The sequence below is a fragment of the Carettochelys insculpta genome, chromosome 20, assembly GCF_033958435.1.
Source record: "Carettochelys insculpta isolate YL-2023 chromosome 20, ASM3395843v1, whole genome shotgun sequence".
Taxonomy (NCBI): domain Eukaryota; kingdom Metazoa; phylum Chordata; order Testudines; family Carettochelyidae; genus Carettochelys; species Carettochelys insculpta.
Genome location: NC_134156.1, coordinates 2,946,132 through 2,973,972, shown reverse-complemented (window position 1 = coordinate 2,973,972; position 27,841 = coordinate 2,946,132). Strand labels below are relative to the sequence as shown.

Genomic DNA, 27,841 nt, shown 5'->3' with positions numbered 1-27,841 from the left:
TACTTGGTACAGAAGTTCTACAAAGACTGCACATGTGAGGTTAAAATTAGTTTTACTGCAATGGTTGTACTGGAGTTTAACTGGTTTGTCTAGTCTAACAGAAAATATTTAAGGCTTACTCCTCATCAGGCCAAACATGTTAATGAGGAACACTTCACAAACAAGGGTCTTGATCCTGTAGCCTTGTACATTTCCAGAGCAGTAGTAGAGACATAAAGTACAGCACTGGGCAGGTATAGGAAAACCACATGATAAACTTGCTTGTATCAAGCAAATTAGTTACCACATCCAAAATAAGTGAAGTGCATGCAAAAATTATCTAAGAACATGAAGTAAAAGAGAATTTTTTCAAAAAAAAATTAGTTCAGTGTAATAATCTCAGGTTTCATGACTGGTTGAAGGGATTTAGTATAATTTTGTGCTTAACAGTGTCCACCAAAGTTCTAATTAAAAGCAAAAGTATGTACATTTGTAAACAACAGGCCTGCTGAGAGAGGGAGCTGGGCATAGCTGAACACACCAAAATTGTATGTCCTGATATATAAGAACCCTAAGTAGGTTGGTTAATCCACTTACTATGCTTGTCTGTGCCTTGCAAATACCAAATATGAAGCCAAGACCCAAGGTTAGACTGCATTTTGTAAGTAATTTGGTACGCTCCTATAGTTCATCCATCAGGGGCCAAACTTTTCAATGGGAAGAGGGGCCATGAACTCTACGGCTTCTCTTCACTAGGAAATGTAATCACGTCCAAACATTTTTTATCATGTTTTAAGTGGCAGTGCCAGTAACGGTATAGGCAAGTACAAACTATGTTCCACATTGTGTCACTTAACCATGGGTAAACCCTAGTTATCTGCAGTGACTTGTTAGCATTATTTTAACTGTTAGAAATCAAGTTTAAGTGCAGTTGCATTTCTAGGAAAGACAAGGATGAAATTCACCCCTATGCAGAGACCCAGTGCTATGCCTGTGTGCTATTTGCAACCCATTTAAGTGCCCAAAATAAGATTTGAGGAAGACATGCATGGTACTTAGGCCTTGAGCTTACCCTCTGTTCCATGGGAACTTAACTTCAATTTAATAGGCTTGATTTGCTAGGAAAACCCATGTAAGTTTTTGAGCACAGAAGCAATCTGTGCTAGGTAGAGATGTGCCGGGCTCCTAGATATCATCTGCCTATATTTATAGTCCTTTTTCAGGGAACAAGCTATCAACTGTAGTCCAACAAGAAAAACCCACACGCAAGAAGTAGTTGTGGTTGAGTGTATTTGTTTTGCATAATAAATATGCACATTAGATGAGGCTCTCAGAGACCTGGTGAGTTGCCCCCAGGATAGCAAGGGTCAGGCACCCCTTTTTTGAAACATGGGTCAGATGATCAGCTTGTTGGGGCTTGCATGAGGCCTCGTGAGGAAAACATAGGATTGTGGGATGATCACAAGGGGAGATACTGTTGATCACATTTAAATCAGTCTAAAATAACGATAGGCTCGCCGGAATAATAATCCCATGGGCTACTTTGAGAACCATTTAACTATACCAATAGTAATTACTTGAAGCATCATGTGGTGTTCTTCATAGAATTCCTTCCTCCAAGAGAACATTGAAGTAATGGGTGGGTACCCTCAAGTGGGGATCACAGCTGAATCAAACAGTTTGAGCCACCCCAAAAGCCCAAAGTTCCATCTATGTATTTCTGTTTATTTCTTTACAAAAGCTGATAGTCTGCTGTCAGGAGCTTAGTTTAGACATACACATTAAGCCCAAGTTCGGGGGCAGCTGTTTTTCCCTCTTTGGTGAAATAATCTATGGGAAGGCCTTTAATTTTCTTTAACCAGGCCTTCCTACATTCTTTTTGCTGGTCTGCTATACATTTTGTTCGGTGAGCTTGGTACTCAGCAGCTGTAGTCTCTTCGTACATTTTCATCTGCTTCACTGTCAGAAGCTTGAATCCGGTGTTGTATCGGTAAGGATTTGCCGTTTGCGAGGAGAGGGGAGTTTCCTGGTGGAGTCCAGCTTCAATTTTAGTTTGTGCAATCTTCATGCGTGTCGATTTGATGGATTCAGCTGAGCTTGTTAAGTGGCCAATCAGCTGAGCCCCACCCTCAGATAGGGGAGTGGCTCTGTCGTGGCCAGTGTGAACCTTCTTTTCCTCTGGCAAACTGCAGCATGACTTGGAGCGTACAATTGTGGGAGCAGGAATAAAGGAGTGCACTGCTGACCCATGCAAAGAGTTCTTCAAGTTGAGCTGCAGTCTTTTGGTTTCAAAGGGGGTGGAAATTCTTTTCATAGTCAGCAAGCCACTGGCAGATTTAATGTGTCTGAGCTGGGTTGACTGATCCTTTTTCTCTTGCTTAGGGCTTCTGGATGATGATGTCTTTTTAGAGCGTTCTTGGGGGCGCAATGGAGGGCCCCAGGCATCCTTGATTTTCATATTGTGCATCATATTGGAACTGACTTGATATGGCTTGTAGGCATGCTGCAGCGTGCTGACAGTCAGGAGGATCTGGTCAGGAGAAATGCGACAATGTGGGTCCCGTTTCTTCATACGCTGTAAAGTAGCCTCTGCTCTTTCAGCAAGTGAAGATGCATGGACTGGAGAATCGTAGCCAGATTCACCATCTATTTCCAAAAATAAACACAAAGAAAAGAAAAACATCATCTAATTCTATATATACACATATATGGAAGTGATTTTACAGTGAGGCTGGTGAGGATGCTAGTCTATTTGATCCTTCTTTGAGTAAGGGAGTCCCCAAAGGGGGTGGTGATTGGCTTGAAGTTGACTAGAGAATTTCCATGTTTAGCCACAGAACAAGCACAGTATGAGGAGCAGCAGGGCAAGCTTTCTCAGCACTGCCCTGTCTGATGCGTGTCCCTCTTCATGCTGGCAGAGGACCTCTTTATGGCATCAGTCACCATCATTCTATCATCCTAATTCCCAGCAGTGGTGACAGTTCTATGTTAGTTATCAAACGCGTGCTAGTTGCTGTAGTTTGTAGATGCCAAAATAGCTTATGATAGGGGATGGACGCTTGTTTGTTGGAGCCTTGGCCCGTGTTCTGGTTTTCTTGAAGTCATGGTTTCTAACGTGAGCAGAATTGGGTCTCATGATGGGAGTGCCAGGATGTGGGACTCAAAATGCCAAGTCCGTTTCCAGTACGAGCTGCTGAACAACGAGGTAGTAACAACTTTTGGCCATAACGTATCTGAACTGGTTTAGAATTGGAACTCTCAGGGTGAACAAGGCGTGGAGTTTCTGATGTCTGAACATTTTGGAGAGTGACTTCTGTTGTGTGATGGGCACCTGATGTTGGTTATCACCGTCTTTCCCCCTTATTCCAAGATTGTATGATGAGACCCAAGGTTAAAAAATACTGAAGCACCTGTGGTGTGCCTGGGGCCACCATGGATGAGGACTGCTCCTCCCATGCTGGAGCACTGCACACCCAGGACAGAGCTATGAGCAGGAAGGCTTCAGCTGGGCCAGAGCAGCTCCAATCCCCAGTATGCCCTGAGTTTAGGTGCATCAGCCGAACCAGAGCAGCCGCTGTCCACGGCAGTGGGGCTGCTCCAGCCCAGCTGAGCGGGAGTGGCCTCCCCAGCCACATCCCCACGTCCATTTAATTGGTTAACTGGTTAAACACAGTGTGTAACTGGTTAGACAATTAAATGGGATTTTACATCCCTATTTCCACACACATCTGGAATTTCTGGATTACTCCTCATCCAATTTCAAGGTACAGTAAAAGTTCTATTATCCAGCACCCCTAGTTGCCTGGGGATGCCAGATAATCAAATGTGCCAGATACTGGAGTGGGGCCAGTGGCCCTGCGCCACCGGCCCCATGGCAGCCAGCCCCAGCAGAGTAGCCGGCCCCTGGCAGCCAGCCCCAGCGGGTAACTGGCCCCGCAGCAGCCACCCTGGACAGTCAGCTGACCCTGGCCAGTTAGCCAGCTCTGTGGCATGCTGATTAACTCTGTGCTGTTTACGCGGGTGCTGGATAACCGAGCTTTTACTACACAACCACCTTGCTGGCAAGCTCAGGCATGCTGGAACAAATTGTGTTTACAGTGTAATTTCCATAGCAAACTAATATTGGCATTGAAATACTAACCATTTCTTCTGAGAACTTGTAAGTGTGGAAACCCTCTCCTTCCCTCTCCAGAGGAAGTTACTTTTTTAAGTAGATCAAAATGACTTTGAAATTAGAAGGAAATTGCAATACTTGTACAGGGCAAGAAATGGGCCCACATACTGAAGAACTTTTCCAGGCTTCATAGTTAGACGAGATCAGTTACCTTTACTGTCTGTTCATCTGCCCTATCTAAAACAGCCTCACAACCACTGCAGGCCTTCAAGAGATCAGTTTGCCTATGGCAGACTCCCGATCAGACCTCTCATTTACTGCAGGCTTCTTACCCAGAGCATATTACCCTTTATCATATCATCCGTCTGCCATCAGTAATCCTAATGCAACCATTCTCATAGTGCCTGTCCACCAAGAGCTCTTACCAGACTCTGACAAACTTCGTGATGTTGCTGCTCCGTATGTTTGACTGGAATCCTCTGAATCACTGCTATACACCTGTCGTCTCCCAAGAAGCGCAAACCTTTTCTTCTGGTGCGGCTGAATATCCAGGCAACCGAGGCTCCTTGGCAAAGGCTGACTTGACCGGTGAGCAGGTTTTGTCACAAATTCATAATGGAGACCTGCAAAAAGAGGGAAATAGGTTAATCGTGTGGCATTAGGACTAAAGATAATTGGTATTTATGTACTTTTGTGGTTGTTGGCTTTTGGTTACTATTTTGGTTTTGGTTCAATTTATACGATTAGCAAGCCAAAGTTGGAAAAATATCCACGCATGTCTGACAAGCTAAAAGCATCAGAAAAGCTTTGAGAATAACAATAGCTCCATGCCTCCTTCCTGGGCCAGATTCTGATCTGGATTATGCTGGTGTAAATCCATAGATTCTACAATCACTGATTCTGAGGGTTCATGCTGACTGTGACGTGGGCTGGGATCTGGTTCATTCCCTCTCTGTTGCCTGTCTCCTAGCAGTGCAGGGATCTCTAGATGGGTGAATGGTTGTGTTGGATATTAATGCTGCAGTACTGTTCTAATAATTCTTGGTGGTGAGATGGCACTGCATTTATGACACTAAGGGGTAATGGTTTTGCACTGAAAGACTGTCGTGGACTCTAAGCTGTGAATTTCTTCACGGTGTTTTTGTTTTAATGGATATTTAAAGACTCAAACACAGACTTCACAGTGTCTCAGACATATGGTGCTCTGCTTTAGACAGCACACGCTCACAGCTGCAGGTTTTTGTACAGCAATTGGGATTCAGTAGCTACCCATCGATTCAAACTCTACCAGCATGTTACACTTTGAAGAGTATAAACCTGTGTGGAGTTAGTCTCAGAGGGGGAGCTGTGTGAGCCTGTAGCTTCACAAAAAACAAGCAGTTCTGTAGCAAGACTAACAAATGTCTTAGGCAATGAGCTTTCGTGGGCAAGACCCACTTCTTCAGGCTTTCAGCCCTTCTTTGAAAATCCGAAGTGGGTCTCACCATAAAACATAATTCATCATCATCAATAACCGTGGGCTCAGCGCCCGTTGGTGTCTGATGCCTCTCTCACTATTTCCTTCCATCTTTTACTACCTAATAAATAAATTTGTTAGTCTTTAAGTGGCTACAGGACTGCTTGTGTTCTGTGTGGATTTGATTTTCTTGGTGGTCATGAAGTCTGATTACAGATGTTGTGAAGATTTATACTGTGATGGAAATTTAAAATAAATAATAATTCATGTAGCACTCAGCAGTTACTTAAATATATGCCTCGCTTTAAGAATATGGTAAATCCTATAGACTTCAATAGGACTACTCACATACTTAAAGTTAGACACCAGCCTCGTGTTTCTGCTGTACGGTGCTTCTCACAGGATCCTAAAGGGCCTTACAAAATATGTAACAGGGTTAAATACAGCAGCCACTTTTCACAACATCCTTGGACAATGGTGGGGATTGGGCAAGAACAGTGGAAACCTGACAATATTTCCTAACTCATTTTCTAAACCAACTAGATTTCAGGTGGATCCTGTCCCGACCGTGTGCATTGCAAGAGATCTATACAGTACTTGGAGCTGCATCGGATCCCCTTGTTGACCGGCGGCGAATCAGGTATGACAACATTATCTGGTCCTCATCTCGTTTCTCCTCAGGAAACTGATACATCTTCCTGTGGCTGGCTGCATCCTGTTTCACACGCTGAGCATTAACGTGTGGGTAAGGCTGCCTTCTGATCCTTATTTCTTTGGGCTTTTCCTTGTCCCGTGTTCCTTCCTCTCGGTCGGCTTGTATTGTGTAGTCCCATTCGACTTCCTCAAACTGGAACATCAGTACACTGCTGAGAGCATTGATCACCATTCTAGGAAGAGAGGAGGAATGGTGCTAAAAAACATGCATTGTCGTAATGGTGGGCAGTTATCGGTTGTGCTGGATTGCTTGTGTGTGCACAGTTAGAGACGCTGGGGTGCATAACTAGGATTGAAGTTGTAGTTGTTTGCTTGGGAAAAAGAAAATGAGCAGTCAGCTTGTGGCCAGCTCCTGTGATTGAACCCAGCATATTCCAATTAATGTAACCTGAAATGTAAAGCACCCTATTGTGTCCATTCCTTGCAAGGTACAACTAAGAATAGTGGTATGAAATCATGAAAAGAAAAACTAAAATTTTCTGACTGCTAAATTGAGACGTAGCTTCCAAGGGAAATTGCTGCAGTCCTGTTGCTAAGGTCCATTGAATCTGGATGAAAAAACACCGGGAAGCATAGTGTAGGGAACAACTCTCTTCTTGTCTAGAAGGACAGATGTGATCAGTCAGCCTTTTCATCTCTTGCCTCTATGTTGAACACTGGTGTGTTAAGGTGGGTGTGATCCTGAAACCACCCCAAGTCAGAGGAAATTCAGATCTCCATCTTGCCCAAACTTTATAGGTTTGGCCTATCTTTAAAATGGACCCAAATCTACACATCAGATATGACTATCCCATGTTTCAGGGAGGTTTGGATTGAAATCCAGACGAAACCACCACACACATTTAGTGGAATAACATATTACAGTGAGCCATACTCAATAAACCAGCAGAATTCTTGAGAAAAACTTACCTGCTGGGGCCGGACAAGGGTCATGATCTCTGGAGCAACAAGATAGCTGTCTAACCTAAGTCACGCTCTGAGATACTGTTATTACCCACCTATTTTCCACAATGCAGAAGGACACCACAGGGTCACCTCTGCTATTGGCCCTCATCACCTTCAGGCAGGTCCCCGTCAGGAAGTTAAATACACGAATTTTTCCATCTGCACAGCCGCTGATAACTCGGAGATACAGAAATGCTAGATACAGGACTTCCCTGAAAACAAAATACCAGAGCATAAGCACATTCCTTCATTCTGCATGAGAAGATGGAAGTAACATAAAGTTCTATCTGGGATGGTGAGTGAAAAACGGTCCATCTCCTCCTACAGATTAAATGAGAGAACTAGATAGATTTAAGAGAAGCAGGTGAGGATGAAAGTCAGCTGGCAAATTCCTCTCTAATTGTCATTGCTTCACAATGAAAAGATGGCCAGAATTAGGACATAGACACAATATATTGGACATATGCATGCTCAAAAAATGAATGAACGTCATTGATACCTAAACACCATGTTTAAGACCAGTTATAGCTTTTGGCATTGCAAATGCAAACAGTACGGACAATGTAGTCTTATTAAACCACAGTTAAAATAACAAAAAAGCCCCATGATATGCAAAGGAAATTGTTCCCAAAACAAAACTGATTCCTGACAGTTTTAGGTACACTCTATCTGTTTGCCTTTTTCTGCCAAAAGATGCAGCATGGTGTTAAATATATATTAGAGATTCCTGAAATTGTGGTATGACTGAATTCCATTTAATCTTAAATCACCTCTGCTTCTGTGTTAGTAGTAAAAGAGTGGGAATGATCTTGTTTTCCTGAACTCCTTGATTTAAGTGGGTCATTTGCCACTGGCCTGAGATGGGGGAGCCACAAGTTTAACGGGCTTGAGTTCTGGATGTTAGCTTTTTTTGATGGCTGGAAGTATTTGCATCTAAGCTTGGTCTACACTTGGTAGGTAAGCTGATTCTAAATACCCAGTTCTAGATACAGCAGTTGTGTAGCTGGAATCAATTTATCTGCAATCAGCTTACCAAGGTGTGTTCACAAAGGATGGTCAGAGGGAGAAACTCTCCTGTCAATCTCCTTTACTCTTTGCGCTTTTGAGGAGTACAGAGGTTGAATGCCAACCCCAGATAGTTTGATTTCGCTCATCTCTACGTGTAAATTGAACTCTGGAAGATTGACCCTGAGCAAGTCGATCTTCCGCATAGTCTAGACATACCTAAGGTTTTACAGTTTGCTTCCAGAAGGCATCGGATCTGAATTAGTTTTTTCTGCCAAAGAATTGTTTTGTTTGTTCTGCTTTTCATGTACACTCACTTCATTCTCATTATAGTCAGGACTGGGATGGCCACCTGTTTTTAAGGTTGCCTAAACTTCTTGTTATAAAACCCATTTTTCAGTTGCTTACAACTCTAACTGCAACTGGGTTGAAATTGGCCATGTTGGGTGTTTGCGTCATTGAATGTTTTTAGAAAACATTAGTCAACATGATTTAGCTGTTTCCATAACAAGGCAAAGAAAAAATGCTGTGACCTTATGTTGACCAACTCTAGTGTCACCATGCTTTGGAGCAGAGACTTGAAATTTGGCAATACGTGAACATGTACTAAAATAACTCTTGTATGGGCATGAGGACTCATGTAAGAACCTTAATTCTAGCATGTCCTAACTTTGGAGTTTTTGACCTTGCAACCTTCATAATGTTTCTTTAACACAGAGATTGTGCGTGTGCGCTCACGTAAAGAAGGTATGTTATCCTCTTGGATCAAATCCCAGCCATATTGGAAGTCAATGGCAAAGCACTAATTCACTTCTGTGGGGCCAGACTTTCATCCCATGTCTTTAGTCCATCAGTGCTTCTCCATACCCCTGATGGAACACTTCATCACCATATATGTTTCCCCAAATGTCTAGCTTTATTTTGTTATGGGACAACACTGAATGCTGTTGTTGCCTTGTTAAGACTAGTGTCACTAAGATATACAGTTCTGGGACTTTAATGCTGTGACAGGGCATTCCACATGCTTTATGAAAATAAGGCTGTCATCTGAATACGTCATAACTCAGATACACTTGATGGAAGACGGCTCATGACATATCATTGGAAAGGTTGCAATTTACTACATATGATTATCCCTTTTGTATGCATGTGTCATTTTTGTAGATTAAATCAGGACTGTTGACCCGGGTATCTAATTTAATATTCGCTGGTTTGGGTCGCACCCATTGTCAACACCTTAGGTACAACAACAAAAAATGGCCACAGTGCTGATGGCCCATCAGCAAAAGACAATGAACTGTAAAAGAGACTAGCCTTCCTGGGAACTCATGGGCCAGCCTGTGAAGAATGGCTGCAGAGATATGCGACTATGTCAACAGATACTGGAACCCATCTCGATTTCGGTAATTTTCCTTGGGAAGCTGGGAGGGTGTCAAACTTGAAAAAAAAAGTCCCTGACTTCATGCAAATCCTATTTAAGAGTGGTGAGTGAGAACTGGTCATCAGCGCTCCCCAGTTACCCCACCCAAGATGACTGCTGGAAACAAGACTGACCTGGAAGAAGGTACTGGGGCCAGTCTGGGAGGGTGTTTGGCCTGTGAAGATTATTAGACCCACATTTCAGGTGAGATCTTACATGTACATATTTCTCTTTGCATTGAGAAAGAGGGTGAATTTTATGAGGTTAAGCCATGTAGATCTTTATACAGCATAAGCTGGATGTATCTAGGGTTCAGCTCCCATAAGGGATGTGTACTTGCTTGCTGGGAAATGGCCTCACACGGCACTGCTTTCAGTCTGTGTCTGCAGCCTATCCCTCTGTGTTGTGTTTGGCTACACTGCTCACCTTAACGACAAGACTGTGTCAACTCAGCCCTGTTGCTAAAAGTCAGCACGTGAATGCTTTTTGTCGGCACTTTGGCCTACAAAATACTTTCACCCCAAACAAGCAGGTTTCACTCTGTCGGCAGATGAGTGCTATTGCTGACGCAGCAGTGTTCACAAGTGCACTTGCCATGGCAAAGCTTTGACCTCTGCTAGGATTGCCATACTGAACCTTTCAAAAAAGAGGACGCCACTGAGAGGGAGTGTACCTGTATCAGTATCTACCAACTCACATTGTGTGACTGTACTACATATACTGTAACATACTCATACAAGCGTGTTGGCACATACTGATACAGACACATGCCCTCTCGCGAGTGTCTTCTTTTTTATACCATAATCCTGTCCCCGGGGCAGGGGGTAGGGAGTGAGTTTAAGCATCCATGAACAATGTAAGTTTTGTTGAGCAAGTGTGAGTGTAGACAGAGCTGAGCTCAGCATGACAGGGTTATAGGGTGCCCAGGCTGTCAGGGGAAGCAGGCACAGTGGTGTTTCAGTACGTCGGAGGACAGTCCCGGGGGTCCTGACCCATTACAAATGCCATCTGTTCTGCAGCAGTTCCTTATTCTGAAGTCACTGTTCCACTGGATAACAAAAGCTCTCCCGGCTGGACAGAGAGCATGTTAAAGTGTTAGGTATGTGAATTAACACTATGCAGACATATTCCTAAGCAGGTGACGGAGCTGTAGGAGGAAACGTGCAGATATTTGTTATCTGTGAATTCCAACATGAGAATGATACCTACTGTGGGTGCCTGAAAGCCATTAGGCATCTCCTGTGTTGTCCCACCATGCTCCAGCCAAGGACAAATCCATCAGAGCTTCCTGTCACTAGATGCCACTGATCAAAGGACAGGCATTTTACTGGGCCTTGGTGCCCTTCTAAGGTCTGTAACATGAAAGTACCACATGTCACACAGTGTAACATAGCAAAAGAATCCTGTGCATACACATGGCCCCAGACATTCTCCTATTACAATCACAGTATTGCATTCCTGTGATTTATTGTGACTTCTGCAAAGGGCTACAGTATGCCCTTTGGTAATAGTTTTGAGTCATTACAAGTGAAACAAGCCAGACATCAGTATTTCTTCAGCCGCTTCGGAGTTCTGCCCGCACAGATTCCTCTGCCCATACATCAGTCAGATTCAGAATCTCCTGCATGGTCCAGGGTGCAGCTCATTTGCAGCCCTGGGTATTGGTGGTCACATGTTGCAGGGCTTGCCAAGCTGGCCAAACTGAAAATAAAATTCAGAAATGTACTGGGGCTTTTCCTGTGCTTTTTCCTGGGAGTGCAGCGGTGTTGAAAGTGTTGAGTTTGCACTATTCCAAAATGGACTATACAGGGTCAAATTTAGTGCTATGCCTCTCATCAAGGAGGAGTCTAGAAACCAAGGTTAAGCTCCTTTAAAATAGGTGGAAGAGGCTTGGTGTAGACTCGCTGTTTATAAAATCAACCTAACTTGCTTATTTCTTATTCAGTTGTGTTTTTCTGTTTTAATTACTTACTAGTATTGCAACAATATTATTTTTTTACTAGTTTGCCTTGAAAATATACAGTATCTCAACTACTTTGTGGATTAGATAGGGTTTTATGGGCTAGCCTGGAACCTAACCACCACTTATAACATTGCTTCTGTGGGAAAATGCATTCTGCGTTCCAGACATCCCACTTGCCACCAATTTTTGGAACACAAGCACTTCATAAGTTGGGGACTTCCTGTCCTTGTAATCTCTCCTCACACCAGCTTGACCCCAGAGGTGAGGTTCACTGTCTTCCTTTTCAACTTGTGGAATGTGAACTTTGATTTTATGCATTTGCTTTGTTGGCAGTAAATCTGGCCAGTTTGCCCCCAACCCGTGTCTGTGGTCTTTCTGGGGAGTATTCTCAAGGCCTGCTGAGTCAGCTAGCTGCACAGAGCTGGGTCGGCACACAGAGGGCAAAGAGGCCAATGCACAACACTGTGACTTAAAAAATAAAGAAATAAAAATGCCAGAGCATGCGCTGATTAGGAAGAAACATACCTTGATCAACATGCAGGTATCCACATGCCACACTTTCACCACCCCTTTTTCACAACCGCTCACAATGTGTGTGGTGTTGATTTTAGCTGTCCAAATGGCATCTTTGTGTTTTAAAGTTTTGATGCATCGCCCAGTGTTTAAATCCCACACTGTTAGGAGCGGGAGAAAGAAATACAAATCATGCCTGAACTTACTTGTCTGTATCATTGTGTAAAATTATTTGAGTCAGGGTTGCACCTAGAGACCCCAGTGGAGTTCAGAACCCCCTTGTGTTAGGTGCTGCACAGAGACAGACCCTGCTCTGTAGCACTTACAGTCTAAATAGAAGCAATGGAGTGTCATTTTAACCCCTAATTCACAGGGGAGAACCTAGGCCACCACAGGAAGTCCATAGCAGAGCCAAGTCCCCAGTCCATTGCCATAACCACAAGTCCATCCGTCTTGTATAAAACCACCCCAATGGGAGTAGTATATGTGGCCATTGCTTGCAGAGCAAACTGAGTGCCATTGAGAGAGTTTGAAATTCACCCACTGGTTTCCATGCTGCTTGTCAGGGAACACACTGCCTGTGGTATAAATATATGTATTGTGCCGCTTTCGTTGCTGGTCTAAGCCAGTTCAAACCCTTTTGCTATTACCGTGGGGCATAGCCAACGTGGGGGTGCACGAGGGATCACGTAGCCCCCCGTGCCATGGAGGCAGAGGAGGGGCAAAGGGTCGCATTACCTCGCTCAGGCAGCGTCTGACCATGCTGCCAGGGAAGGAGAGGAGACAGCGCTCCCAAGAGCACTGTTGAAGGGGTTTGACCCCCTGGATTTCATTCCTGAGCTCCAGGAGAGTTGGTGCTGTTTCCAGCTTTGGGGCAGGGTGGCAGAGAGTTTGTTTATAAACATAGGGAGGCAGGGTCATCATGGCAATGCTGCCAGGTACAGTAAGGTTTCAGAGTAGGTGACCCCGCTCTTACGCAGCTGACCCCCGCGTCCTACAGTAAACCCTCAAAATGCGCAATTACCACTTGAGCTTATCTCACATTAACATGAGTCGAGTGCAACTCAAAATCTCGCTCCCCCTGCCCAGACTCAAACCCCTCCCTGGCCCCGGCTCAGCATCATTCCTCCAGCCCCGCTCACCACTCACACCCGGCTCTGGCTCTGGGTCCCGCTCACCACCCCTCACGCGCAGCTCCCTCTCAATCCCCTGCTGCCAGTTTAAACCCCCCACGTGCAGCTCCAGTTCAACCCCCTCTCCCCGCCATCTGGTTCAGACCCGCTGCATGTGGCCCAGGTTCCATCCTCTTATCCTGGTTCAACCCCCCCACCACCCCACCCTCCGCATGCGGCGCAGCTTCAAACTCCCAGCGGCCTGGCTTACTGCTCCTGTATGCGGCTCCGGCTCAACTCCACCCTTCACCCCACTGCAGCCCTAACCCACCCCAGTCTTAGCCCCTCTTCCCTCCTCCCATAGCCCCAACCCACTGCCAGGCTTAACCCTCACCAACTGCCCCCCAACCCCAGGACTTACCTGTTTGCTGCTTCCCCGGCTGCAGAACATGCATTCTGCCGGGGGGAAAAACGGGACCCTGACTTACATGAAATCTGGGTTACGCGAGGGGGCATGGAACGGAACCCTCACGTAAATCAAGGGTCGACTGTGCTCCACGTAAAAGATAGGAGTAACTAGTGGTGTTCTCCAGGGGTCTGCAGTTGGACCACTGCTGTTCAGCTCATTCATAAATGAGTTTGAAAAAAGGATAAACAGTGAAGTGGCGAAGTTTGCAGATGACACAAAGTAGAGCAGAATAATTAAGTACAAAGCTGACTGCAAGGAATCACGAAGAGATCGCACAAAAAGGAGTGTGTGGGCAGCTCAAGGGCAGATGGAATTCAGTGTTGACAAATGCAAAATAATGCACGTGGAAAAATATAATCCCAACCACACATACAAAATGATGAGGTGGGTCTAAATTCATTGTTACCACTCCAGAAAGAGATCTTGGAATCATTGTGACTAGTTCCCTGAAATTGTCTGCTCAGTGTGCAGTGGAAATCTAAAAAGCTAATGGGAGATTGGGAATCGCTAGGAAAGGAATAGGTAGTAAGACAGAAAATATCCTACTGCCTCTATATGAAGACATGGAGTGCCTACATCTTGAATACTGCACACATATCTGATTGCCACATCTAAAAAGATATATGGATTTGGAAAAGGTAGAGCATAGGGGAACAGAACTTAAGGGGTAAGGATTGTGGCTGGTGCTCCCCTGTCCCTCCTCACCAGTCACTGGTGTTTGAAATGGGGCTGTCTTCAAAGCCTTGGGTATGTCCATGATTGCTCGCTCACCTTTGACCATGCAGTCTTTTGCTCCTGACACAACCTTGTTTTTGTACAGATCCAGGCAGGTGATGGTCCCCATGTGACCGTTAAGGATCTTCATGCAAACCCCAGTGAATATATTCCAGCATCTGCAGAGTAAGGGCCAACAAAGAGAGAATCTTGTCATTCATTCCTTGTTTATAATGACATATTTGATGTTATTGCTACCTTATGGGCCTGGTTCTCCTGGCACATTCACTGGTATAAATCAGGAGTAAATCCACAGAGGTCAATGAAGTAACAGTGGGTTAAGACCAACATAAGGTCAGTAGAATCAATCCCTAATATTAAGATGCAGGTTGAACCTCTCTAATCCAGAACTCTCTCATGCAGCAACGTCCATAATATGGCATGATTTTCATTAGCCAGGTGACCACTTATCCTCGGTGTGGCCAAGTTTCCTGTGGTCCCAGAAAGTTTGTTTCCAGCCGCCAGTCCTGGCTCTCAGTGTTCCAAGCTGTTACTTAGCTGTAATTTACCCCTGAATGTCTTCAGAGAGCTCAGTAAGCCGTGGAAGTGTTGGTAATGTGCTAGACAGTAATGACCTCCCGTGGTCTGGCAAATTCCCTTGTCCCGTCGGACGAGAGAGGTTCAACCTGTACTTGGTCTTATATTTTGTTCAGGTGGCACTGGGGCTGTCATGGACACATACATCTGGATTTCTTCTCTGGCTACCCAGTGACGGGTGCCTCTGGCCTCCAGTCATTGAGACAGTCCCTTTTCCGTCTAGCTCAGGGGCGAAAATAAGTAGTAATGGCAAGCCACGGCCAACAGGAGGTGCGAGTGGCTGTACCTGCAGACACCAGGGAAATAAAGCATCTGGGGCCCACTGGGGGTTAGCCCTTGCAAACTGTATCTGGCCCACAGGTGGCTTATTGCCGACCCCGATCTAGCAGCTGCCTAGAAAACTTGCAGCTGCTTCACAAGAAAACCCAAGTATGTGGGTACAGCAAAGACCATGTCAGGCTGAATCAGATGGTAGACGAGGACCCTATAGCTGTGCAGACTCTTTCCCCTTCCGTTAGAGTGAAATGGCCTTTGGAACACACCCTGCCATGTCATCCCAGAGCCAAAGCACCTGACTTGGGTTTCTGCTCATGGGCATAATACAGGGTAATTATGGCAGCAGATCATTAGAATCCTAGGAATTAGTAGCAGAGAACACAAACTCAGAGGGGTAGCTGTGTGTCTGTAGCTTCACAGATAACAAGCGATCCTGTTTGGAAATCTGAGGAAGTGGGTCTTACCTATGAAAGCTAATAAAGCACTTGATAAATAAATAAATGTCTTAGTCGTTAAGGCACTACAGGACTGCTTGTTATTAGTGAAGACATAATCAGACTTCCCCTTCCCAAATGTCAATGAGCGCATGTGTCCTCTTTACAGCTAGCTGCCTCTACGCTTTCTTCTAGTGCCGTGGAAGGTGGTCAGATGCCATGGCAATGGGTTGGTATTGAAATGATGGGAAGATAAAGCCATCAGAACTCCTGGTCTGACTGAGTTTTGGCATGGAGTTCAACAAGGCCTGGATTTCACCCCAGAGGCTAATGAGAAACATTTCTCAATGTCTCTGACTTAGAACTATCATAGCAATTGGTTTTCCTGGACTACTTTGCTACTTCTTACAATACTGGATGAAACTGGAAAGCACAGTGGACAAATGTCCTGTCCCAAGAGAGGGCGTGCGCCTGGAATTCCACAATATATTTTTCTTCTCTCGCTGTCCCAGTCAGAAAGCAGGGAAGAGGAGGGTTCTGGAGCAAATTCTCAACACTGGGCTTGGTTTGGGGCTTTATGCTTAAAATTTCATTTCAACAGGTCATTTCAAAGGTGACTCTTGGATCATCACCTGTTGCCCTCCTTTCAGCACTGCTCACCTGATGCTGAGATCAAAGCTGGCACTTAGCAGGAACCCTTTCTTCTCATTGAGGAACACTGCCTTGATGCTCCCAGCATGGCCACTGATCACAGGTGGCACTTCCTTCAGCTCAAACACATCAAGGAACCTGACTTTCCGGTCCAGCGAGCCAATGGCAAGCAAGTTCCCACCACTGTAGTGAATGACCCTGTGCGGATCTGACCTGGGTGAGTGAGCAGAGATTGAGAAGAGCATCTGCCAAAGCATTGCAGTCCTAGCCAGGAAAGTCCTGTGAGCTGTTAGCTCTCATGTGCTCAATGCTGCAGTATCTCAGCTGCATGAATGGCACTGATGGGCTGTCCTGGAAAAGTACATGAAAAGTCCTCGAGGTACTGCTCAGCGGAGGCTTGCTGAGACCCGAGGTTTAACTGATGTTTGCGTGTAGTGAGTAAATCAGAGTGGGAAATCAGAGTGTGAGTCACAGTGGGACTGCCGACCCCGTATTTCTGAAACGTGAGTCACTGTAATGCCTTTATACACGGTCATGCTTGGGTGGTCAAGGTTCCCAATACTGTGTTTTAAACGTCACGTCTTGCAGCCGCAAAGGATGGAAACATACATCGTTCAAGTTTTGCTCATACACATGTCCACACACCCCATGATACGCCCTTACCCATGGACTAAAATGTGCATAGGCTGGTACAGTCATTCCTTCCACCTGCACATGTGTGTGCACACACACACACTCACAAACTGACTTGCACACACACTGAGATTCTCATGGAAACACAGACTCATCTGTACATATGCCAGAGGGGATTCTCCTCCTTTAGTTCACGTGACAGGTAGGAGTGACTGCAGCAGAAGATTGTGGGTTCTAACCCTTCTTTGCACATATAACAGGTGGCAGAAATTGCTGCTTACAGACGACTGTATGTTGCTGCCCTTGGTCACATTAGCTGCGTCTACACGTGCACGCTACTTCGAAGTAGCGGCAGTAACTTCGAAATAGCGCCCGTCACGTCTACACGTGTTGGGCGCTATTTCGAAGTTGAAATCGACGTTAGGCGGCGAGACGTCGAAGTCGCTAACCCCATGAGGGGATGGGAATAGCGCCCTACTTCGACGTTCAACATCGAAGTAGGGACGTGTAGACGATCCGCGTCCCGCAACATCGAAATAGCGGGGTCCTCCATGGCGGCCATCAGCTGGGGGGTTGAGAGATACTCTCTCTCCAGCCCTTGCGGGGCTCTGTGGTCACCGTGGGCAGCAGCCCTTAGCCCAGGGCTTCTGGCTGCTGCTGCTGCAGCTGGGGGTCCGTGCTGCATATACAGGGTCTGCAACTAGTTGTTGGCTCTGTGTATCTTGCACTGTTTAATGAAAGTGTGTCTGGGAGGGGCCCTTTAAGGGAGCGACTTGCTGTTGAGTCCGCCCCGTGACCCTGTCTGCAGCTGTGCCTGGCTCCCTTATTTCGATGTGTGCTACTTTGGCGTGTAGACGTTCCCTCGCTGTGCCTATTTCGATGTTGGGCTGAGCAACGTCGAAGTTGAACATCGACGTTGCCAGCCCTGGAGGACGTGTAGACGTTATTCATCGAAATAGCCTATTTCGATGTCGCAACATCGAAATAAGCTATTTCGAAGTTGGGTGCACGTGTAGACGTAGCCATTGTGTAGTAACTTACTACAGAACTGGTCCCACTGAATCCAGTGAAATTAATTCTGTGGGGAGGCATGGGTAAGAAGGGCAGAACTGGACCTGAAATTTGGACACCAATTTTGAGTAACTTACCCTGTCAGTAAGATGAACCTTATATTTCGTGCATCTCATCAAAGCTTTCAATGAATATCAGCAACAGTTACTCTAAGAAGAATAAATATGCCTAGAAAACTATAGCCTTGTCCATATTTACATCCTAATAGTACTCAGCAGTCATTAGGCCTGATTCTTCCCTGGCTTGTATCTTGTGTCTTTATTTTTACCAGTGCAAAGTGGGTGTAAAACACTATCATTGTGACCTGGTGGTGTTTCACAGCCCTGCTGCACTGGTGAGAATGCCAACAGAAAGCAGTTTTGTTGTAGCTGTGTCTCATGGGCTCTCATGATTTTAAGGTCAGGAAGGGACCATTGTGATCATATTGCAGGCCACAGAATCTCACCCAGATGCTCCTGTAATAGGCCTCTGACCTGTGCTGAGTTCCTGAAGTCCTCAAATCATGATGTAAAGACTTCAGGTAACAGAAAATCCATCATGCACAATAGTTTTAACCTGCGAGTGACCCATACCCCAGGCTGCAGAGGAATTCATTGCCAGTCTGACGTGGGGGAAATTCCTTCCCCCCAGCCAGGCACCTGCCACAGAATTCTCTGTGGTAACTCAGAGCCCATCCGGTCTAGTGTCCCATCAGCAGCCATTTGCTGCCAGCAGGGGCACATCAGCTATGTCCTGTTGGTCTCAGAAGATCAGAGACAAGCTTGTCTCGCTCATCAGCAGAAGATGGTCCAATACAACGTATTACCTGACTCATCTTGTCTCTAACAGTCTGCAAGGCAGGAAAGAATTAGGCCCAGTGTTTTCAAAGCATTTCAGAGACATTCTCTAACCACTCCTGTGCACACTGCCCATGTTTATGACAGGGAAATGGAAGTGGATCACTTTAGAAGGAGTCGCACCAGAGCCAGCAGGAGAATGCAGGAGTTCTTGGCTCCCATTCTGGTGCCCAACCATGAGGCAGAGCTCTTTCAAAACCTAACTAGTTCTGAAAGCTGGTTTTGCTGTGTGGTTCCTATGCAGTTAATTGAAAGTGTTTTCAGAGCCAGCTCAGAGTGTCCAGGGAATTCTCCTGAAACAGCCTGATGGCAGAGGCATGGTCAAGCCTGGTCCTTTAAGCAGGATTTTTACCTATTTCTGCAATACCCTGGTAGCCCACTTGACCAATAGCATAGTGTGGATGCAAATTGTACTAGCCACTGGTGAAAACAGGTTTTCAGGAGAGACAAAGCACCTGGGGGAATCCCTGAGTGACGTGACTGGCCTGGTGAAGCCACCATTGAGCCCTAGCGACTTCCAAAGAGCTTTGAGATCCCCAAAGTTGGCGAAGGGCAGCCAGTGCCAAGTGTGGTGACTGACGCATGTACGTACTGGTCTGTGAGGACACGGACATTGTAGGAGCCACAGAAGACGTTTCTCTCCTCCAGCTGGACGGTTTCAGTCATCTGGCCGTGATAAGCAGCCTGTAGGTTGTTCTCCTTCTACAGCCAAAGAGAAAGGAAGTAGGAGTAAGTAACTCTGTTGGGAAGAGGCTGCCTACTGCTCTTGCTCTTCAGTTATAGTAATGAGCCTTAAAGATGCGGGGGGAACCTAACCCCAGAGCATATGCCCTACATAGGCTCAGAGGGCATGTTGGGGGCAGGACAGGGGTGTTCCATGGGACACACTTCAGTAGGGCTATTCTCAGGATGTGTTATGGACAACCCCAGACTTCGTCAAACAGGAAAGTGGTGGATCTGGTCATATGGGAAAGAGATTAAGGGAGAAAGAAGTTCAAGAGACCTGGCTCTTTCTAAAAGATACCAGCTTGAGAGCACAACAAGCACCCTATCCCAGTGCAGAGGAAGGACGGGAAGAATACTAAGAGAGCAGCATAGTTCCACATGGAACTCTTTAATGGCCTGAAAAGCAAAAAGGAGTCATACAAAAAAGTAAAAGCTCAGAGTAATTGCCATGGTTGAGTATAGAAAATAGCACAAACATGGAGGGACAAAATCAGAGAGACAACAGAATAAAATGAATTACCACCAGCAAGAGAGGTAAAAGGAAGTAGAAGAGATTCTGTTAAGGGATTAGAAGTAAGAGAATGCTGAAGGAAGACATAGGTTCATAACTGGGAAAGAGCAAATAATGGATGAGTCAGAAAAGGCTGGCACATTAAATGCTTTTTTTTAACTCCAATATTCAATAAAAAGGTTAACTGCGACTAGGTGTTTAGTGCAGTATTAACGGCAAGGGGCATAGGACAGATTAGGGAAAGAAAGGGTTAAAGAGTCATTTAGGTAAGTTACATGTAGCATAGTCAACAGGGCCTGATGAATTTCCCCTGGAGTTCTAAAGGAACTAGCTGAAGCAATTGCTGAACCATTTGCAATTAAGAGAACCCATGGAGAGGGGAGGGGTCACAGAGGACTGGAGAAGGGGACGTATAGTTCCTATCTTTATAAAGGGAGGCAGGAGGAATCACAAGCCAGTCACCCTAACTTTGATACCATAGGCAACATGTGGGGTGCGCAGGGGGGCAGGGGCAGACCAGTGGTGGGGAGGGGGCAGGACAGAGGTACTTGGGCAGTGCTCCCTTGAAATCCCCTCACCAGTTGCCTCTGTTTGATAACCGTAAAGACACTGGAATAAAGTGTTAAACAACAAATTTGTAAACACTGAGAGAATAATAAGGCGATAAGTAATACACAACAGTGATTTGTCACGAACAAATCATCCCAAAACTAGTTTCCAAATATCCTAGTTTCATTTCTTTCTTTGACAGCATGAGGGGCCTAGTGTGTGTGGCGGGGGGGAAAGCTGTAGAAGGGATACATCCTGGCTTTAGTAAAGACCATGTAACACTCTCATTAGGAGATGGGGATGGGTGAGATTGCTGAAATGTGTGTGCACAAGATGTTCTCCAGGAGTTGTTCTCAATCGTTTGCTTTTACACTGGGATGACACATCAAGAGGGATATTTTGAGGGTGTCTTGGATCTGGGGCTATTCAATATTTTTATCAACAACTTGAATGATGGACTAGAGAGTCAACATAAGATTGGTGGATGAAGCCAAGCTGGGAGGGGTTGGAAGCATTTTGGAGGCCAGGATGTGAATTAAAAACAATCTTGATAAATTAGAAAATAAGGTTGAAATCAATGAAGACAAGTGAAAAATATTGTACTTGAGAAGGAAAAATCAAATGCACAACTAAAAGACAGTCGCAGCTTTCAGATGTGTTACAGGCAGTTCTAACAGGATAATGATCAGGTGTCCTCCATGTGAACTGAAAGTCGGACAAGTAGTGGGCTTAAGCTGTAGCAAGTGAGATTTATCATCATTTTAAATATTAGGAAAATGTACCTAGCCCAGCGGGTAGTTAAGCTCTGGAACAGGCTCCCAAGGGAGGTTTTAAAGAACAGTTTGTACCAACACCTGTCAGGAACAGTCCTCGCTCAGTACAAAGGGCTGGACTGGATGACCTGTCCAGGTCCCTGCCAGCCATAGGTTTCTTTGATTTCCATGAATTGGGGAATAAGTGGCCTGGCAGTGGCATTTCAAAAATGGATCTGGGGATTATAGTGGATCACAAACTGAGTGAATCAAAATGTGATGTTTTGGGGGAAAGGCGACTACCATGCTGGGACGTATTAATAATAGTGTCATATGCAAGTCACGGAGGTAACTGTTCTCTTCTGTTGGACACTGGTGAGGCCTTAGCTAGCGTATTGTGTCCAGTCCTGGGCAGCACACACTGCTAGTGTGGACAGATGCTGGAGAGTCCAGAGGAGAGTGTCGGGAGTGATGAGAGGTTTAGAACATCTGACCTACAGAAAAGCTTGAAAGAACAGAGCATCTGTAGTCTGGAGAAGGGCAGAGTGAGAGGGGACCTGATACCAGCCTTCATACGCGTAAAAGGTTGAAATAAAGAGACTGGTGATTAATTGTATTCTGTGTTCATCCAGGGCAGGACAAGAAGTGATTGGCCTAGTTTGCAACAGGGGGAATTTAGGCAGGATGTTATGAGAACATCCTATCAGGGTCACTAAGCACTGGAACAGGTTTCCAAGAGAGGTGGTACAATCCCTGTCGCTGAAGAGGGTTTTTTTTTGAGACTAGATTAGACAAAAACCTCTCAGGGATGGTCTAGGAACACTTAGCCCTGCTTCAATGTGGGGGGATGGGCAAGGTTCATTTCAGTCCTACTTTTCTATGGTTCTGCTTCCCAAGATACCGAAAGAGCCATAGGAAGCGAGCTGTAACTTAGAGTAGTCTCAAGGCTGCTCTAACTTTCCCCAGAACCACATAGGCTCTTTGAATATACCTGCAACATACCTTTCCTCTGCGTTTCCATCTGCGTCCTCTTGCTGGGATGACATCCCCCTCCTTAGTTATCCTTGGAATCACAACATTGGTCATTTTAGCGTAACTGGGAACGACTCCCCTAGGACATGACCCCTGGAATAAATATCAAAGAAGGTTTGTGTTGTTACCACACAGCCAGAGCGGGAAGAGAAAGCAGCACTTGTTTTCTTCACTTCCTTGGGGTGAGCTGCATGCACTGGTCGGGGTGCCCCACAGCTACTACGGGCCCTGGAGAAATGGGGGAGGGGGCTTAGCCCGTGGAAGAGACATGGCCAAGAGCAGTCAGGCCTCAGCGCCACCCCAATCACTGCACTGCCCCCTCTCCACCCTCCCTGACAGCTGTGCACAGCCAGAGCTGCGCTGCCATGGCATTTCAAAGGGGGCTGGGGGTAACTGTCCCCTTTGCACGTCACCCGCATGGGCAGGCCTGGCAGTGGTTTTCTATTGTTGAATTTCTTGAGCCCATTGGGGGCAGCACACACTGAACTGGAGAGAGGAGAGCCGGCGGTCTGGCAGCACAGAATACCCTCTTCTCTGGAGTGTTAGGCAGTGGCTCTGAAGTCTGTGGTTCAGTCCTCCTCTCCTGGGAGGTGAGTGACCCTGCCCCAGGCACATGGCTCTGGCGGTGGGAATAGATGCAATGTGCGGGACAGCAGCATGGTTCCCAACCCAAGTGGGAGGGACTGTCGGGTTCCCGCTGTGACTCCCTCGGATCGGTGCCAGTGCTGCGGGGTTTGTAACAGCCAGGACGCACTGAGTGGTTCCTTGTTCCTGGAGTTCATACATATATTTTCAGGTTTTGTCACCTTGCTTTGGGGATCAAACAAGCCCTCCATTGCAAGGTACATCTCATCCCAAGCTGCCCTGTTCAACCAAAATTTGCAGTCAAGCCCTTAAAGGTGTGAATTATGCCTGTATTAGCTGGAGTGTTATTGTGAGGGGAGCCAGCTTCCAGGACCTTCTGTGTGAGCCTCCAGCTTTCTCTTGCCAGAGAGGCTCCAACACTTTTATGTAAATCAGGGGATCTCTCTAGACCTGCCTGGTCTGGGTTTCCTCAGTGAATCAGTAGGACAGCTCTGCGCCCCCTTACTGGGCCCAGAAATCCAGCTCATGGTCATGTTCTCATCTATGACCAAAATCTTTGGCACCACGCTTGCTGCTAAGCCCCTGCTCAGAAGTAGCAGGCTCTCCAAGGGCCAGCAACAGCTTCTCCACCTCAGCAAGTGTGAGGACAGCTCTAACCTCTCCTGGCTCAGGAGAGTGAGTGAGTGAGGAAGAAGGAAGAATACAGTAGAATGCAGCTGGGAAGATCATCCCCAGGTTGGACCCTCCCATCTGTTGACTAGGGGCAGTGGAGCTCTACTGGAAACGGCATGATGGCAGAGCAGGGGCACAGCCAAGGCGCAGTACCTGTAAGTACACAATCTCCTCCAGGACTAGTCTATGCGACAGTTGTTCCTGCCTGACCTGTTTCACCAGGAAAGCCCAGTGCTGGCTCACAGAAATGCACCTGTTCAGGCTCCTTTTGTCCAGAAGCCCTGGGGAATTACAAGGACAAGCTGGTTAACCCCAAGCTACAGCACTGATGTGGCCTTGGGGTAGCCGGGCTTGGGAAGGAAGAGGAGCCATACCCAGGATATACTTGGACAGGTGAGTCGGCAGGCAGCGGATGAAGTCCTTGTGCTTGTGGGCCCCAGAGGTGGACTGGAAAACTGTAGGGACGTCAGTGAGGGCCGGGTCGATCAACAACACAGTGGACATATCGTCATCCACTGAGGCAGCTCTCCTGCCATACATGTGTGCCATGTCTCTGGGCCAGAAGCCCGATACCTGCCCTTCGACACCTATATCTGGGGCAGCAGAATCAATAGCATGTTAAGGACTCTCAGGAGTAGCTGAGCTTTGGGAGATAGTTACAATATCCATCATCACCCACCAAACCTGCTCCCTCTAATTTCTTGTTAACCCACAGCTCCTAGGAGTATTCTGAGCACTCCAAGTTCTATGGAAGCTGAAGGTACCTCATGGAAAACAACCCACCCCTCCACTTCTGGGCTTTGAAGCTTCTCAGATGACACCACGCACTAGCTGCTGTTGGTGCCGTACCTGTTTCACTGAACAGGCTGGTTCCTGCTGAGGAGGTTCTGCTTTCGAGGGCTATGGAAGATGTCAGGAAGGACTGAGATGTGGGCTGCAGCTGAATCTTGTTGCTGGATTGTGTGTGTTTCTGGGACTTGAAGCTGCTTTCAGTCTCAGCGATGGTCACCTTGATTCTTCCTTCCTCATCCTCTGAAAGAATTGTGCAAAGATAGGAGTGAGCCAGTCAAGCAGAGCAAGGATGGATGGGACCCGTTAGGTTATCTGTCCCACTCCCCTGGGCTAGAGTAGGATTGTTTCCTTCAGGGTTTGGTCTAGGGAGATTTTAACGACTTGAATATTTTTGTCTCCACCATTTTCCTTGCAAGATTTTTACACAGGAGACTTCCTATTAGGAAATGACTGGAGGCCACCTTACCACTGCAGAGGGATGGGAAGAAATCCCGTCCCAAACCCTGTGTGCTACATGTCTTGGTTATCAGGAGTTTTCTGGGTTTCTTTCCCCCTCTCTGAAATGACCAGATTGCCCACTCCTCCTGCAGGATTCCATGCCTGAAGGTCCTGAACCTCAGGCCAATCCTAGTCAAAGGGCGGCCCCAAGGAAATTTCAGCGACCCCTTGAAAATGGCGGCCCTCACAATAACCCCAAGCCCAGCGTTCCTCCCCAGCTCTGCACCCAGCAGCCGGCCCAGTCATGGAGCACGCAGTGCAGTGGGGGCCGGCCTGGAGTGGAGTGCAGGCAGAGTGGCAGGGGCCAGCCCAAAGCAGAGTACCTGCTCGGGAGTGCTGAGTGCGGGGGAAAGCTGGCTGTCGAGACAGCAGCCGAGCCCAACACGGCTGGTTGGCTTTTTGGCAGCCCCTTGAAAGTGGCAGCCCCAGGCAATCACCAGGCTTGCCGGCTCCTAAGACCGGCTCTGCCCAAACCAAACTCTCAGCTGCTGCACGCGAGTGCTACTCACACCCTCCTCAGCTGACCTGATGGGGGAGGGATGGCTCAGTGGTTAGCGCATTGGCCTTGTAAACCCAGGGGTGCAAGCTCAATCTGTGAGGGGCCTTTCCAGGTCTGAGGCAGGTTAGATTAAAAAAAAATGTCAGGGACAGGTCCTGCTGTGTGGGCCAGGGACTGGACTCAATGAACTCTGAAAGTCCTTCCAGTTCGGTGAGGTAGGTATAGCTCTATACTGGCCTGCTGCAGCTATTTGTACAGTAAGGTACCTCTCGGGGGGAGGGAGTCCGACTCTGGTCCTAGGGCTTTATTTTGTCACCTTAATTCATTTTGAAAGCCCACGATTAACCTCGCCTGCCTCCCGGCCTGTCATCGTACCCGTTTCGCCTTTTGAGCTGGCACTCTGCTCTCTGAGCAGGAGCGTTCTGACCAGGTCAGCGGCTGTAAACAGTAACTTAGGGTTGCACATCTGAAGCAAGAGCAGAGTGTAGTTTGCTTTAGTCCAGTACGAACTGTGCTTGAACCACCTCCAGGTCTCCCACATGGCTTCCTCGAGCAAGTCTGTATTCAGAGCCCGGTCAGAAGTGGACATGGTCCCGTCTCCTTTGAGGCTGAGGCTGAGGTTGATTCGGGACCGGCTGAAAGTGGAATCCTTCCCGTAGGCGGTCTGCAGGACTTTCTCAGCGTAGTGTAGCAAATCCAGGCTGTTGAGTCGCTGCAGGATCCCCACCAGGAACTTCCTTTGGGAGATGTTGCTGGCGCGCAGGAACCACTCCTTGGTGGAGAAGAGCCTCCACGCCAGGACACACGTCTCGCAAATCTGGCAAACGGGCACTAAATCGGTTTTCTTCTCACACCGCAGGTCAGGGGCAGAGTCTAGTCTGTATTCCAGGCTCTCCCAGTTCTTGGAGGCATCTTCCATTGTCTCAGATCCAGTTCAGCCAACAGGCACCGGGCTGGCAGGGGGAAGAGCCGAGCAATGCAACCTGCTCTCTAACCCTCTGCTGCCAGCCTGTGACGTTATCAAAATAACCCTCAGGAAGTGGCTGAGCCCTGCAATGGGTGAAGTAGCCACATCCCGTACGGCTGTTTGTAGAACTCTCGACTTTCCTTGTACCGAACTCCTAGGAGACGCAGTTGGTACCGTAAACCTCCTAGCATGTGCATAAACAAAATAGCCTAGCAGCTCATATACCGTATAGCTTGTAATATCAACAATGTTCCAGGATCAAGATGTTAGTGGGATTATGTGAAAAATTAGACAACTATCCCCAACTTGGATTTGTACCAAAGGTACCTGGTTTGCAGCGTCTTTATTATTTTGTGCCAGTATTTATGTCTAAGGAAACTTGTGCCTCATTAAGGGTTTTAAAATCTGGTTTTATTAGATTTATTTCAAATACTTGTCCCCAGTAACATCCTGGAGTCCTGGGAATTAGATCAAAAATTAAGATAAGAAGGGTAATAGTCCTCCAGTTTTGATTACTGCAAAAAGTACAGATACAGTTATTTTGGGTGCATATATCTCAAGCAATTATATTCCTGAGCTTTTGTTTAGAAGGTTTTATGGGTTTAACCTAAAACTAGCAATCCAAAGCATTGTGCACAAGGGACTGTAAGTGTTTCATTTAAAAAGAAAAATAGGAAAATCTTGCAATAAAAGTTTCCTCAGTAAAAAGATAATCGTCTGAAAATTGTAAATGCGTGAAATATGAATGGGTAAATTTTGCTAGTTTGGATCCTGGGGAGCAGCTTGGCACCCCTTTCTGAGCCTCCTGCTGCTAGTATGTGTAAAGCAGTGCTCTCAAATAGCCAGGAAACGCATGCTACGGCCCCAAATCAGAAAGCACTATGGACTTAAGTGTCAATCAGAAGCCCAGCTGGAGCTGTTAAAGGGAAAGTCTTGAACTCAACTAGGGGTGAAGAGTTAATGAAATCTGTGATCACTGCTATGACAACAAACAGTGCAGCGTGGTCCAGGGTTTTGTGTCATCTTTACTGGCCATGCCTAGTGTAGTGACCACCATTTAAAGTATTTTAAATCTTTTTATTAGACCCAAACAAAGAAGGAAAAATTGTTAAAGCATTTGAACTGTAAAGTGCTAAGTCAGATTTTTCTTGTAGCAATACCTCTCCTTTCCTCTCCCTGTAGCCATATAGAGTTTTTATTGGGCGAACCCCCTGGTTGGCATTCTTTAGAGTGTTAGTCCATGCTGTTTACTGTCCTTTTGTGGGGAGATGGGAGAGAGGCAGGCTCGTGTAGACAGGCTGAAGCTGCTGTTGTTGGAGTTCTAAGCCTTTCTCTAAGATGAAATGTACACAGAAG

The 27,841-nt window shown here is 46.5% G+C and overlaps 1 protein-coding gene across 1 annotated transcript; it reads right to left on the bottom strand.

Moving 5' to 3' along the window:
* Positions 1–1,277: 1,277 nt before the first annotated feature.
* On the bottom strand, positions 1,278–26,437 carry FBXW10B (F-box and WD repeat domain containing 10B). The gene is made up of 14 exons (XM_075014647.1): positions 25,894–26,437; positions 24,579–24,761; positions 24,104–24,322; positions 23,883–24,010; positions 22,443–22,565; positions 19,495–19,604; positions 16,372–16,575; positions 14,462–14,583; positions 12,122–12,270; positions 10,843–10,985; positions 7,262–7,420; positions 6,147–6,436; positions 4,519–4,716; positions 1,278–2,625 (listed from the first exon to the last, which is right to left on the bottom strand). The coding sequence occupies exons 1-14, from the start codon at positions 26,435–26,437 to the stop codon at positions 1,748–1,750; spliced, it is 3,450 nt and encodes a 1,149-aa protein (XP_074870748.1). The 3' UTR covers positions 1,278–1,747.
* Between the last annotated feature and the right edge of the window lie 1,404 nt (positions 26,438–27,841).

What these genes read in the sequence shown, in the direction of transcription:
- FBXW10B (XM_075014647.1), bottom strand. Translation starts at nt 26,437, where the DNA reads ATGGAAGATGCCTCCAAGAACTGGGAGAGCCTGGAATACAGACTAGAC. An exon ending in CCTGTCCAAGTATATCCTGG is followed by an intron (nt 24,011 to 24,103) that starts GTATGGCTCCTC and finishes GTAATTCCCCAG; the next exon opens with GGCTTCTGGACAAAAGGAGC. An exon ending in ATGGCTTTCAGGCACCCACA is followed by an intron (nt 7,421 to 10,842) that starts GTAGGTATCATT and finishes TTTTGTTTTCAG; the next exon opens with GGAAGTCCTGTATCTAGCAT.